Source organism: Maylandia zebra, linkage group LG6 (assembly GCF_041146795.1).
Source record: "Maylandia zebra isolate NMK-2024a linkage group LG6, Mzebra_GT3a, whole genome shotgun sequence".
NCBI classification, from domain to species: Eukaryota; Metazoa; Chordata; class Actinopteri; order Cichliformes; family Cichlidae; genus Maylandia; species Maylandia zebra.
In genome coordinates this window covers 12165777-12180133 of record NC_135172.1, presented here as the reverse complement: position 1 = coordinate 12180133, position 14357 = coordinate 12165777, and the positions used below count along the sequence as shown (strand labels likewise).

At 43.9% G+C, this 14357-nt stretch overlaps 1 protein-coding gene and 1 long non-coding RNA gene across 2 annotated transcripts; both read right to left on the bottom strand.

Moving 5' to 3' along the window:
* Positions 1 to 478: 478 nt before the first annotated feature.
* Positions 479 to 8486, bottom strand: LOC105941450 (kinesin-like protein KIF1B). The gene is made up of 5 exons (XM_076884666.1): positions 8454 to 8486; positions 8207 to 8360; positions 7788 to 7980; positions 7513 to 7631; positions 479 to 3121 (listed from the first exon to the last, which is right to left on the bottom strand). The coding sequence occupies exons 2-5, from the start codon at positions 8215 to 8217 to the stop codon at positions 2917 to 2919; spliced, it is 528 nt and encodes a 175-aa protein (XP_076740781.1). The 5' UTR covers positions 8218 to 8360; positions 8454 to 8486; the 3' UTR covers positions 479 to 2916.
* A 1835-nt stretch (positions 8487 to 10321) lies between these two features.
* LOC112432949 (uncharacterized) lies at positions 10322 to 13030 on the bottom strand. The gene is made up of 2 exons (XR_003023293.2): positions 12812 to 13030; positions 10322 to 12538 (listed from the first exon to the last, which is right to left on the bottom strand). It is a non-coding gene; the product is annotated as an uncharacterized LOC112432949 (long non-coding RNA).
* Between the last annotated feature and the right edge of the window lie 1327 nt (positions 13031 to 14357).

Genomic DNA, 14357 nt, shown 5'->3' with positions numbered 1-14357 from the left:
CCGGTAATTCGGTCCAGAATCTACAGACAGAAGGTCAAGGTTAGTTCCACAACATAAAACACGTGTAAGCGATTCTTCTTTGAATATGCCGCGAGCACGAACTCAGGTGGTTCGACGTTCCAGCGGTGAGCTGCTCTGTGCCACTGCCTTAAATAGCAGCTGGGGAAATCAGCCGGATCAGCCGCAGGTGGACACCATCCACAGGGGTGCGTGGGCCAAGAGTGAGAGCCCGTAATGAGCTCCACCCAGGCAGAGAGGAGGAGGAGAGACAAAAAAAACCCAAAACTAACAACAACAAAACCTGTAGCGAGCGTGGGCCAACCAGAGAGACACGGGGACCGTGACAGATGGTTTCTCTTTGTCTAGTCTGCTTTATAGGAATAGAAGCCCATCAGCTATTGTTATGACATACCATGACAAAACACGCTTTTCTTTCAGTTTGACACTTCATAAAACGTGTCATAAGTGGATTGTGAATTATGTTATATATTTTTATTAGTGTTTAAGAAGTGTCCTGATTTCGTATTTGAGGTAAGAGACAAACGACTGGAGGTCCATTGTGCGTCAAAACAATGATTTTATTAAAGCACACACGTGTGTGGGAAAGATGAGCTCTGCAAAACATCAGCCTCGATCTCCCCAGAACAGTAAACGAGCAGTCATATATATAACATAGTCGATGACAAGCATCATGCGTCAAAGCAGATAAGAAACATGCATCAGTTCCAGTAATTCCGACCTTGGACATATTCTAAAAAAGAACAGTTCCTTCCTCTGTTCCTCCGCCACCGCCAGATGCTTCCTGTTATTTCACTTACTGCACTTCACTTATTTGTGGAACTAAACTGTCACGTATGCAGGTAAAACAACTTTGCAGTTTCGAGCAAAACAAGTCTATATACTGTGTATGTGTGTTCAGGCAGACTATGTGTCTTGACCTCAGTGCATGACCTCACTCGACAAACAAAGACATCTTAGAAGTATACTTCCTGACTCCGTTCGAGTCATCTGTTACTAGGCAAACTCCAATGCAGCAGGCTGCTGAACACACACAGGCCTCTATTCTGTTTACAGGTTATATGTAGTGTATTGTATTGTAAGCATGTATGCAATTCTTTCATGGCTCCAGGTCACCTTAACTTCCTATTGATCGGCCAGACGTCGCGCTGACCGAAGCTTCAGACCATTAATTAACTTGACCGAGCTTCAACTCTTTAATTAGCACAAAATGCAATATGGATAACATGGTTACAGTTGCACCTGCAATGAAAGATTATTATGTAATTATGCTCACACCTGAAATACAAACTTTAATGTAACATCAACAGTTTCAATAAATGCTCTAATGAAATGATAATGATAAATGATACGTAATGCAACAGTAATGATAATGTTATGAATAGTAACAGTAAAATAATATTCTAATCTCTACACTCCTCCTCTTTGGCAGAAGAGGTTTGTTTTCTTTTGGTACAGTATGACTCTCAACTTGCTATACTAGTTACATACTTGTAATTCTTTCAGTTTAAGGGAAGAAAGAAAATAATATATACTAGGCTTTTATAAAGCATGTCTGCTATATTCAAATGATAGAAGATTCTTTTAAAAAGTACACACAGAGCAGTTAGTATGATATGATTTATTTTAACTTTATTTATTTAGGGCCAGCCCTCATTGTTGTTGTTGAGAATTCAAGTTAAATAGAATGTGTCCTTATAGTATGTCCAATAAATCTCTACTGAATTAATCCTAGAATAAAATCTAGAATCAAGCACACAAACAGATGATTCTCTGAGCGTTCAAGACAATCTTTCACACATTCTTCTTCATCTAGTTGCTCTGATGTGAGACTTTGTGAAAAAAGACTTGCTGGACTGTTTGTGTGGCTCGTTGGTCTAGGGGTATGATTCTCACTTTGGGTGTGAGAGGTCCTGGGTTCAAATCCTGGACGAGCCCACGTGTTGTCTATAGAGCCTCTCAGCTGCCACATGCTGTTTAGGCTCCATTTGAAAGAATCTCTGCAGCTGCACACATGTTCCCATAGTCCCTCATACAGGGACAGCTAACAGATCTGATATGAAGGATGTTGTTGGCCTTGTTCTTATTGTTTACCATTTAAATTCTCCAAAAAGTTTTTCTAAGGTAATTATTTGTTATTCAAGATAACACAGAGTTTTATTTTAGATTAAATAAGAGAATTCAATTCAAACTTGTACACAGAACTACTACAATACACAGTTATGTATCATATATTATAAATGTGTAACTCTCTCACACGACTTTAACAATATGCATGTGGAAGAACGCACATCAGTTTTACTGATACACAAAAGGGCCAAAAATAAACATCAGTAAACATTAGTACTTCAGTACCACGAAGGAATCTCTTTCAGTGCATTATGCACACATGTAACTTATGTACCAAGTGAAATAAAATATTACAGATGAAAATTATGTGATGATTTTAACTGCAAAATTCAGATTTTAGGGTCAAAATGTGACTTAATTTGTGGTGTAAGGTTTCTGGTTATGAAGCTTGACGCTGTCATGCTCATCTGTATGACTATATGCTCATGCCACTGTGTTGATTGCAGGTGGGTGCATGCTCCATGTTGCAGGGTTTTTCTTCAGGTACTCTTTTTTTGTCCGCCATGATCTAAACACATGCACCTCATTGGAAGCTCTAAATAACCCACCTAAATTGGTTCTTAATTTAAAATTAAAAGTGATCATCTGAAAATTAGACGAAAGCTTATTTGTGACAATCTAAGAAACATGTAATTGAAGCTGCTCCTCTTTGCTGTGGGCAGGTTTGAGAGCAGCCACCTGGGCTTCGCTGGAGGGCAGCAGGAGCAGCCTCAGCACCTCACTCCTCCTCCGCCTGCAAGCACACCTCTGCTGTGACCTGGAAAATGCCTAAGGAAGCTTTTCCCTTTTCACTTTGGGTGTAAGCGGTCCTGGGTTCAAATCCCTGATGAGCCTGTTTGGTTTTTGGGGCTTTGCTGTTGAACTGTTCATGCAAGTCCTGGGAAACTGTAATTTGCTATTTTCAGATGTCATAAAAACTCCCTCAAAAGCCTTCAGCTGATCCAAAATGCTGGAGCGAGAGTACTGGCAGGGCCTAGAAAGAGAGAGCATAACGTTCAAGACTGAAGATTTTTTATTTGTCACATGCATAGTCATTAAATTACAAAACAAACAGTGAAATGTCTCCTGAACTGCTCCTTTGACTGTACAAAAAAAGACATTATATACAATAAGTAAATAGATTTTAAAAGTCTGGAAATTTTAAATCAAAAATCTGAAAATGTACTTTGTGCAAATGGAGTGTTAAAGTGTCTTGTGCCATATTAGCACAGCAACGTATTGACAGAGCTGTGCAAGTAAACAAGTGAGCAGAGTAATATAAACAGAGTAATTCAACTGAGTGACCAGAGAAGTGTAAACAGTAATGCGACCAGGGTAGTGTGAACAGATTGATATAAGGTCCTGTTTCAGTCACTTATTGATGCTATGAGGGGAGTGGGGGCGTGTTCTGGTTTAGGACTCGTACGGCCTGAGGAGAGAAGCTCCTCCTCGAGTGTCTGTTTTGGCCCCGATGGTGTGGAACCTTCTGCCTGATTGCAGAAGTCGAAACATTTTGTTACTGGGATGGGACCAGTCCTTTAATATCTGAGATGCTCTGGACCAACATCTCCTGGTGTAAATGTCCTGTAGGGAAGTTATATTTGTGGATCATACTGTATTTGCATTTGTAACGCAGCAGCGTTCTGACGCACGGATCACTCTGCTTCTCAATCCTGGACACAGTTATTCCCACACCAGGAAGTGATGTTCTGTGTGAGGATGCTCTCCACAGCGCCTGAATAGAAAGTTCTGAGGACCACTGGAAAAACCTGCTAACTTCCTGAGTTGTCGGAGACGGTACAGGCGCTTGCCTAGCCTTTTTGGACTGGACGTGAATGTGAGCAGACCATTTCAGGAATGAGGAGATGTGAACACCGAGAAAGACAATGAAGCAGAAACTGCTAAGAGTGGGATTCAAACCCACACCTCCAGGGGAGAGTGAGCACTAAACACAGCACCTTAGACCACTCAGCCATCCTGAAACAGATCGAGCTGAACTGATTTTCTGATAAATCCAGAATCCAGTTTAAAATCCTTCCCTTCACATAAAAAGTCTTGAATGAACCTTTGGTCTAACTGCTCTTCACACCTGACTGGTAACAAGATGGCGCTGCTGTGTGTGGTTGCTCATCTGTCACTCAGAAGTTTGTTTCTATTATTTCTGACCTGTGTCATTCACCAAACAAAGTCTCTGCTGAGGTATAATCGCCAGACATGATGATCACCTTTTATTGAAAAGGTCGGCACCACCAGGCCTCTTATCACAGCTCCTGACTCTGACCCTCAGCCTGCTCCCCCAGCATGCAACTGCGATCCTCTATGCTGTTGCATGCTGGGGGAGCAGGCTGAGGGTCGCAGATGCCAACAGACTCAATAAACTAATCCGTAAGGCCAGCAATGTTGTGGGGATGGAGCTGGACTCCCTCAAGGTGGTGTCGGAGAGGCGGATGCTGTCCAAGATAAAGACAATGTTGGATAACACCTCCCACCCACTCCATGACATGTTGGTCAGTCACAGGAGCTCGTTCAGTGAGAGACTGAGATTACCGAAAAGCACCACTGAACGACACAGGAAATCATTCCTGCCTGTGGCCATCTCCCTGTACAACGCATCCACTTAACACACTGTTTGCTGCTACAACTACACATGTTTCTTTTCCAAATATTTATTTATGAGTGACTTATGTATGTATGTATGTATATATATGTATATATTGTACTATTCTTAGTTAGCGTATTGTCTGTCTTGTCTTAATGTTGGTTTAAAATGGAGCACTGTAACAAAAAATAATTTCCCCCAGGGATCAATAAAGTATTCTGATTCTGATTCTGTCTCTGTGTTCTTGATTAAGGAATACACCTGTTTATTCGGGGATGTGCCAACTTGCACTACGGTGCTAGAGCATGATATTGATGTCCAGGGAGCTAAACCTATTAAGCAGCATCCTTATCGAGCCAGCCCCCATAAGCGCTTGCTCATGAAACAGGAGGCTGACTATCTGCTGCAACATGGCTTAGCGAAGCCCAGTCAAAGCCCCTGGAGCTCGCCTTGTATAGTGGAATCTAAGCCAGATGGCTCGCCCCGTTTTATTACAGACTTCCGGAAGGTGAACTCTGTGACTGTGGCTGACTCACATCCTCTCCCAAGAGTTGAGGATTGTGTGGACAGTATTGGACTGCTCAGTATGTCACTAAATTAGATCTTCTTAATGGTTACTGGCAGGTCCCTTTAACTGAACGTGCCTCTAACATCTCTGCCTTTGTTACACCTGATGATTTTCTACAATACGCAGTCATGGCTTTCAGCATGTGTAACGCTCCTGCCACCTTCCAGAGGCTGGTAAATAAAGTCCTCCGTGGCCTGTCCAACTGCAGTGCCTACGTAGATGATCTAGTAATTTATACTGAAACATGGCAAGATCATTTGGAAACGTTACAGCAGGTATTTCACCGTTTGGCTCAAGCTACTCTAACTCTCAACTTAGCTAAGTGTGAGTTTGCCAAAGCTATAGTGATGTACTTAGGCAGGGAGGTGGGACGTGGACAGGTCCGGCCCATAGATGCCAAAGTGGCAGTGATTAAAGAGTTTCCCACACCTACCACCAGGCGTGAGTTGCGTAGGTTTCTAGGGATGGTGGGCTACTACAGAAACCTTTGTAAAAATTTCTCCTCAGTAGTCAAGCCATTGACTGACCTACTCAGCCCAAAAGTTGAGTTTATATGGTCAAGTGAGTGTCAAGATGCTTTTGAGAGTGCGAAAGCCCTCCTCTGCCACACTCCTGTGTTAGCTGCACCTGATTTGACACGACCATTCAAACTGGAGGTTGATGCCAGTGCTGTCGGGGCTGGGGCAGTGCTGTTGCAAGAAGACTTGCAGGGTTTGAACCACCCCGTTTGTTACTTTTCCCGCAAGTTCAATAAAAATCAGTTAAACTACTCCACCATTGAAAAGGAGACCCTGACTTTGTTGTTGGCTCTTCAGCACTTTCACGTATACCTGGGGTCCAGCATGTTACCTCTTGTTGTGTACACCGACCACAACCCACTTGTGTTCCTTACTCGCATGTTTAATCATAACCAGCGCCTTATGCGCTGGGCTCTGTTTTTGCAGGAATACAACTTAAGTATTCACCATAAGAAGGGGTCTGAAAATGTTTTAGCTGATGGTCTGTCCCGCTTGTAAACATGTTTTGCTGTGTTTGTTCTTTGTTTTTGTTCACACTCTTTAATGTCTGCTTCTGCCCAACATAGGTGGTACTTTAAGGGGAGGGGTGGCCCCGCCTTCCTCTATGGAAATCAACGTGTTCCAGGACTCACGGGGGATTGGCTGGCCCGGACCTATGCCCGCCCCACCTTCATTCAGGTCAGAGCGTGCCAGACCACTCACACCATTGGCTGCTGAGGGAGCCTTGAGTACGACAGACCAATGACACAGCTGCCTGCAATCACCTGAGAAGATAAAAGGCTGAGGATTCTTCATTCGTGGAGGGACTTGTTGATTTGAACAGACTGTGGAGACGGTCCCTCCTGCCTTTGCACTGCTGCCATGTGAGCCTTTGTTTTGAGTTGCCTCCTGTGAGATGTTTAGATGAGTAGTGTTCTACTGGTGTTATTGGTGTTACTGGAGTTGTTATGTTTGTTTAAAATCACTCTATTGCCTAGTGAGTTGTTTCACTAACGGTTTTCAGTTGTGTTAATAAACCTTATGTTTTTCTTTTTATCTAACCCCCTAGTCTCTGGGCTCGTTTATGTTACGTCCGCTGTCGCCTAGCAGAGCCGGGTCGTAACACAGAGCATAAACTAACACGTCACTTGGAGATAACTGTAGATTTTTCCTTCATGGTTTCAAATGTAAGCTGGCTGATTTGGTTCATTTTTGTTTTTTTGTTTTAAACTGAGCAAACCTGGTCTTCTCCTGAGGACTGCTGCAGGTATCATGCGAGCATGTTAATTTATTAAAAAACCAACAGCAAAAACCCCCAAAATAGAATGAAACTCATTTCAGGAGACAAATAGCACTGATAGAGACATTTTTTTTGTACAGATGATTGGCAAACGGAAAGTTTCTAAAGAGTCGTGCACACACAAGTAGACTACTACAACATGCTACTTAGTTAGGAGAGTTTGGGAATGACAACTAAGCGGAACAAGATTAGACCCAAACATTGTCATCGAAACAAAAACACAAAAAGCTGAGGGGAGGGAATAGAGAGGAGGAAAGCTGAGCTGGCAGCGGGGTTGCTGGAGGAAGGCTGCGCCGCCTCGCCAGCTTAGATCTGCAGGGAGAGTTTTACGTTGTGAGAAGAAGGGAATGTTTTTGAAGGGTGCAGAAGCTGCACGTTTGACTGTGGTGTGAGAGGAGCGTGTGTGTCTGTGTGTGTGTACCTTATCGTTCCTGCTAGCAGAGGATTAAAAGCGTACAGCCAGTCGTTCATGTCGTTCTCGTTGGTGGCCTGCAAGAGGATGCCTCCATGTTTTGTGCACACTGCAAATGTGTTGGGCGTCTGAAAAGAAAACATCACATTATATTCATATTCATTCAAATGATAAATCCCAGTCCATTTGCCATTTCATCAATCAACGTGCACCAAAACAATTTGAATGAATTCTCATTAAAGACAAACGTGTTACATCCAGCCTTTCTCTATCCTGCCTCAAACCTTAAGCATGGCCTGCTGGTCTTCGCTGTATTCCACCTGTGCTGTGGAGAGGTTGAGGACGCCTCGCTCCACGGGGTCCTGGTCGCTGTTGTAGATGAAGTCGTAGGGCCGGCGAACAACCACAAAATGCTTCCCCCATGAGTTAGAGCGAGGCTCCACGAAGCTTAGAAAACCCTTCTTGGACACAACAGATCTGAAAAGAAGAGATTTTATTCATTTATTTATTTTTTAAGAGAGCGCTTGTTTTTCTGAGGAAGAAGCAGAGTTGGTTTGTTTCCAGCTGAAATCATCCAGGCTCAGGAATTTGAATCGATCCACATCATTTCTGCTTGAACTAGAGAACATGAGTGTCGACTTACATTTGGTCTGTGAGACACATGTCATAGTGACAGTATTTGGGTTAATATGGCATTACTCACCCTGGTCGCATTTCTTCAATATCAGGCACCAAGTTCAGGAACTCGTTCTTTTGCAGCCCGCGCAAGGTAGGAGGTCTCCAGAGTGGGAACCATCGGGAAGTTTTCACAGTCTGAGCAGGAGGGACTGGAGGCACGTGAGCTGTTCTCAGGGGTCCTTTAACACAAATCACACCAAGTTAGAATCAAATAGATAACCTGTCAATAACCGTTTGCAGATCGAGGTCAATGTTCCTAAAAATATGTTTACTTCTGGCCCATGGAGCCACAGCGGGAGTCCGACAGAGAGGGGGAGGTAGAGGAAGGGGTGAGGGTGGCACTGCTGAAGCTCGTCACGGATGGATCACGTCCGATCGGTGAGATGAGAGAAAGCTGAAGTGAAACAACAGCAGGATGAGGTAGACGTCAATATAGGAACTCCCTGATGTGACACAGAAAGGCTATTTTTTTATTTCTTTGTATTATTTCTCACCTTGCAGTCACTGATGCTGTTCACCAGCTGCTTGTATTCAGTATTGAAGGTGTGTGTCAGAAGGCGCAGGCACTACAACACAACAGGAACAAGACCGATCAGCTCCGAGCAGAGAAGGAAGAAGGCAGCAACAAGAACGCCCACTAAGCCCACGTTTTTCTCACCTTGGTGGCCAGCTCCTTCTCACGCTTTCAAAGGTGGTGCTGGAGATCTGCGAGGAGACGGAGGTGGATGTGGACAGAGTGCCGGAGCTCACGCTGGGGGACAGAGACTCACTCAGGGACTTGGTGGTGGGAGCTGTTCCCACGGGAGCCGCCTCTCCCAGAAGGTGACGGGTCTTTTCCACCTGGACGAAAGATGGGGGCGAATGTGAGGTGGGGAGAAGAGGGGAGGTTAGTCATGTAAAGTCTGTACTCTAAGAAAAAACTTTTTAGAATAGCACTTTGGTCTTTGAGCTGAAAAGTCATTTTTCCCTCAATGATATTAAACAGATTTATTTCTTTATGAATCTTTTAAGGCCCCACCTCCTGCAGCTGCTCCATCTTCTCCAGCTCCCACTGGTGCTCTAGGATGAGGCTATCTCCTCTGGGCCTCCAGCCGGCCAGGTTCTCCTCTCCACGCACATAAGCCACTGATGTGTCCAGCACCTTCCTCCTCCTCCTCTGCATCCCTGCTCAGGACATGAGCCCTCATTAGGATGAAGCTCTCCACAGAATTATGATAAAACAGCTGCCGTTCTTTAAACATGTTTCATGGCCGCTCACCTGAGCTTCCAGTGTCAGACATCTTACACAAGCTCAGCTCGTAGATCCCAGTCACTCGGTTGTTATAATGAAGCAGAAGTTTTGAACAAGGAAACTTTGTAACGAAATGCCAACGACCGCCTGTCTGTTTTCAGGGCTGTATTTGAAGCCATGCTCCAATCAGGCAAAGTTTTAAGTGTTGCACATTTCGATGGGTTTCTTTCAGCTGACATAGTTTCCATTTGGGTCATGTGGTGTTAGATACCCCAGCGTGTGGTCAGAGGGTGAAGAGCCCGGACGATTAGTGGGATTTTAGGTGTGGTGTAAAAATGACGCTGCAACTTTAAAAACGTTGTTGCTTTAAGGATTAACGTACAACCATACTTGGGCTGAGTTTGACACTGGTTCTCTTCAGTAATTAAAATAGCTTTAACACATGATAAGATCAAATGTCAGCTACACTGTGACAGTCGAGGGGCCACACTCAGATATATTTATTCGCTTGTTCTCTTTGTGTGATAAGAGTTTCCATCTGAATTTAACCCCTGTGTGGGGCTGATCTTTCATTTCATTTTATTTCAAGCTCAGATTCTTTGCCTTTGGCACATTTTCTGTGACGAGACTTCAAACCATTCCCACCGTCCTTATTAATCAACATGGTGAAGTGATTCTTCGCAAGGTGATGGGATAGGAAGAGTTTCAGAAAATGAGGCCTTTTGTCTTTATTGGAGAGGTCAGTGCAGACAGGACGGATGGGGGGAAGGCGAGGGGGGAATGACACACAGGAAACGGTGTTGGTCAGACCCAAAGACAGGCGTGGGCAGTGAGGACTCTCACCTTCAGACTCACTGTCTAATCAGTCTGACAGTGAGTCTGAAGACAGAGCAACCCAACACACGTTACTATGTTCATCATCATCATCATTGTTTATTTATATAGCACTTTAAAAACACACAAGGCTGACCAAACTGCTGAACAATAGAAACATAATAGATACCATAAGAATAATAAATACGATACAATAATAAACATAGCGAAAAACAATAAAATACAAGTCAGTCAACCACTGAGTCAAAAGCCAGTGAATAAAAATGCTTTTTCAATCTGGATTTAAAAACCAGCACTGATGTCGATTGCCTAATGTGAAGAGGAAGATTATTCCAAAGCTTAGGAGCCACGATAGAGAACGCTCGGTCTCCTCTCAGTTTCAGCCGTGATTTGGGGACTGAGAGCAACAGCTGCTCAGCTGACCGGAGCGAACGAGTGGGGACATAGGGCTTCAGCAGGTGCCAGACCATTTAAAGATTTAAAAACCAATAAAAGAACTTGAAAATGAATCCTAAATTCAATTGGAAGCCAGTGCAGGGAGGCCAAGAGTGATGTTATCACTAAGCAGGACATTAAATCAAATTAATGAGACACCAAAACAAGAGCTGGAGCCCAAGACAGCCATGAAGTCACAGTGTACACAAATACACAAGAAACACAGAAACCAGCTGGGTGGATGTGGCTCGGGAACCTTCTGTTACCTTGAACGTCGGTGTTTTGAACGCTGGCTGCTCCAGTCTGCTTGTATTTGTCCAAGATTTCCCCTCATATCTTGGTTATGGTTATTTTTTCTTTTATTAAACTGATCACACTCCTGTTCATGAATAGAAAAAAACCCCATCAGTGTATTTTCACTTAAACAAGCAGCTGTTTTTTTTGCATTAAAGTTATATAAAAATGTAACAGTGCAAATTCCTCGCTGACAGTTTAACCAAAAGGCATTTCCAGTGGAAAGTAGCCGACATATCCTCAGCATAACCATGTATAATATCCACAAAACCTGAGAAGGTTGGAGAGAAGGTAGGCGAACTCTGCTGGGATCTGCGTTTAACAAAGTGTCTAAAGACGAAACAAAGAAATCTTTCTGTAAATGTTCAGATGCACAGACTGGACTGAAAAAGAGTGAAAAAGCAGCTAACGTCCAAAAATAAGAAAACTTTGAAAGAACTCCAAAAAAACCTGGAGAACTTTTGCTCAAAAAACAGTTTTGTTTTTTTTAAATTACAAGGCAATCTGACAAAATGTCATCAAATGAGACTCAAGACTTCTGCAGGTCTCTGCCATGACTCAATTTTTTTTTCTTAACGGCAGAAACAATTGTTCCTTTTTTACTTTGTTTCTATTTTCTCTTCTTGTTTTTATCTGTTGAACAACAAACAACATTCATGCTGATTCACATAATATCCTGTCTCTACTCTCTGGGATTTCCTCGTAGCTCTTTGATGCAAAGAACATCCATCAAACGCTCCAGCTTGTGCTCAACATCATCGTGAACGGTGATGGTACTCTGACGAGAAAATACTCAGTCGACCTTTTGGTTGATTTGTTAAAGAACCCCAAAATAGCTGATTACCTAACAAGGTATGCAGATAATTCACAGCTCTTTTCCTGAATAGCTGCTTTAAAACTCTGCTGAAAGCCTTTGTCCATTTCCAGGTATCCCCACTTCTCGGCATGTGTGTCTCAAGTGTTAGGACTGCTGCATTGGAAAGACCCAGACCCTGCAGCCAAGGTGAGAGACGACAAATATGATAACCCACACCAGCTGTGCTTAACTCTGTAAGTTCCCAGTATTCCCTGAAACCATCACGTGTGACACAGTTTACATCAGACGTGATGCAGCTGACGTCAACACTGACCTTCTTGTGGTAACAGAGACTTAAAAAAATAATAATAAAGCTCCAATCTCCTCAGGCGGACTCTCTTCTAGGCTCTCCTGACTGTTCCCTTTACATGTTGATGATGTGTCTTGTAAATCTGGATCCCTTTCCAGCAGGACGCTCCTCTTTTTCAGACAGTACCTCAGCTGCTCTCTCTCCTGACAGTCAGCTGTCCACCTCTGCATGGCCAGTCGAGCCAGCGCCGGCATTTGAGGCAGAGCTCGGAGCAGAGCGGGCAGCCAGGCTGAGCACGGAGCAGAGGTTGAAGGTCGCAAACTGACATCCACGTCTTCCAGAGAGCCCAGACCTCCTGCTGCAAACAGACTGCACCAACCGTTGTCTCCCACCAAGCTGTTGTAGGACAGATCCAGTGCACGGAGTGAGGAGAGACAGCCCCGTCTGCACACGGCAGCTGCACAGAGGAAGAGGACCCATTGATAACTGATCACTTTATGCCTGTTCACTTTACTGTTTTGTTCACAATGTTTCTGATGGAGACAAAAATAACACCGAATAGTTTCATTGTTTTGTTTTATACGACAGCTACAGATGCTGGCAGCATGAAATAAATGAAAGAAATATCAATTTCCTTCAGGCTTTACTTGTCTTAATATACATTTATGCAGCCTAATGATCCACTACAGACCAAAAAAGAAAAAGTATAATGTCATTGTGTGTTAGTTACCCAGATGTTGCATGTCATCAGTGGTGAGCTCGCAGCTGCAAAGACGGAGCTCGCTGACGACTGATGGCTGCAGAGCATCCAGCAGGAGCGCCAAGTGACCGCCAACCACTTTACACCAGGAAATATCCACCGTGCGCAGATAGGACACCGCCAGGGCTGATGCATAAACACAAAGTTTTCACCATTTCAGGCTAGAGGGTGGAAGAGGTATTCAGGGAGAATGACTTGAAGGAAAACTTCTATAAATAAACAAGTGTGTGTGTGTGTGTGTGTGTGTGTGTTACCCAGAGCAGTGAAGGACTCGTTGCTCATGTAGCAGCTGTTGAATGGCAGCCTCCTCATTTGTGTCGCAGGGAGGGCGGAGACCAGCAGGTGGACCACACCTCCCACTTCCTTATTGGATGACACATCAAGCTCGGTCAGTGCAGTGAGAGAGGGCAGCACCTGGACTGAAAAACAACGAGTCACATGACTGCTGCAGCGAGCATGCGATTAGTGTCCGGCGTGTGAGATTGGTAGCAACTGACTCAGAGCCTCTAGATCATCTCGCGTGAGGCAACACAGGTGGAGGTCGAGTCTCTCCAGGTGTGTGACGTGAGCCAGGTGAAAGGTGAGGCGGCTCAGTCCACCAGCTAGAAGCAGCTTTACAGTATATTAATCAGAACAATGCTGCTCTCTAATGTATCTTGGTAAAGCACAGAAAAATCTAATGTTTTATATGATACAGTGTGATTTCAGTAACATATCATAATGGAGGCTTCAGCAAGTACTTACGAAGGAAATCTTTCCTCTGCTCTTCAGTTAGTTCATCAAATACCTCCCAAAACATCTGTATGGTGGGGTGGCGGTCATGATATCTCCAACCATAACTTGTGTTCTGAAAACAGTGAAAATGACTGTTATAATCATAGAGTTTGTAAGGTCAGGCATACACTATGTTGCCAAAAGTATTCCCTAACACATCCAAATCATTCAATTAATGTGTTCCAATCACTTCCATGGACACAGGTGTATTAGATCAAGCACCTAGGCATGCAGACTACTTCTACAAACATGTGTGAAAGGACGAGTCGCTCTCAGGAACTGAATGAATTCCAGCATGGTAATGTGATAGGATGCACCAGTGCAACAAGTCCAGTCATGAAATTTCCTCGCTATTAAATATTCCATAGTCAGCTGTTAGTGATATTATAACAAAGTGGAAGTAATTGGAAATGACAGCGAGTCAGCTGATGCTAAGGCTCATAGTGCACTTAAGTCACCAATATCTGCAGTCTGCTGTTGTTACAGATGTCCAAACTTCATTGGTTTCCATGGCTGAGCAGCTGCATCCCAGCCTTACACTGACAAACACAATGCAAAGCGTCAGATGGAGTGATTTAAGCATCTCAACACTGGACTCTAAAGCAGTGGAGATGTGTTTACTGGAGTGACGAATCACACTTCTCTGACTGGCAATCCGATGGATGTGTCAGGGTTTGGTGGTTGCCAGAAGTACTTGTCTGACTGCACTGTGCCAAGTGTAAAGTGTGGGCATGTGTGCACA

What these genes read in the sequence shown, in the direction of transcription:
- LOC105941450 (XM_076884666.1), bottom strand. An exon ending in ACCAGCAGGCCATGCTTAAG is followed by an intron (nt 7,632 to 7,787) that starts GTTTGAGGCAGG and finishes TTTTCTTTTCAG; the next exon opens with ACGCCCAACACATTTGCAGT. An exon ending in CTGCTAGCAGGAACGATAAG is followed by an intron (nt 3,122 to 7,512) that starts GTACACACACAC and finishes CTCTCTTTCTAG; the next exon opens with GCCCTGCCAGTACTCTCGCT.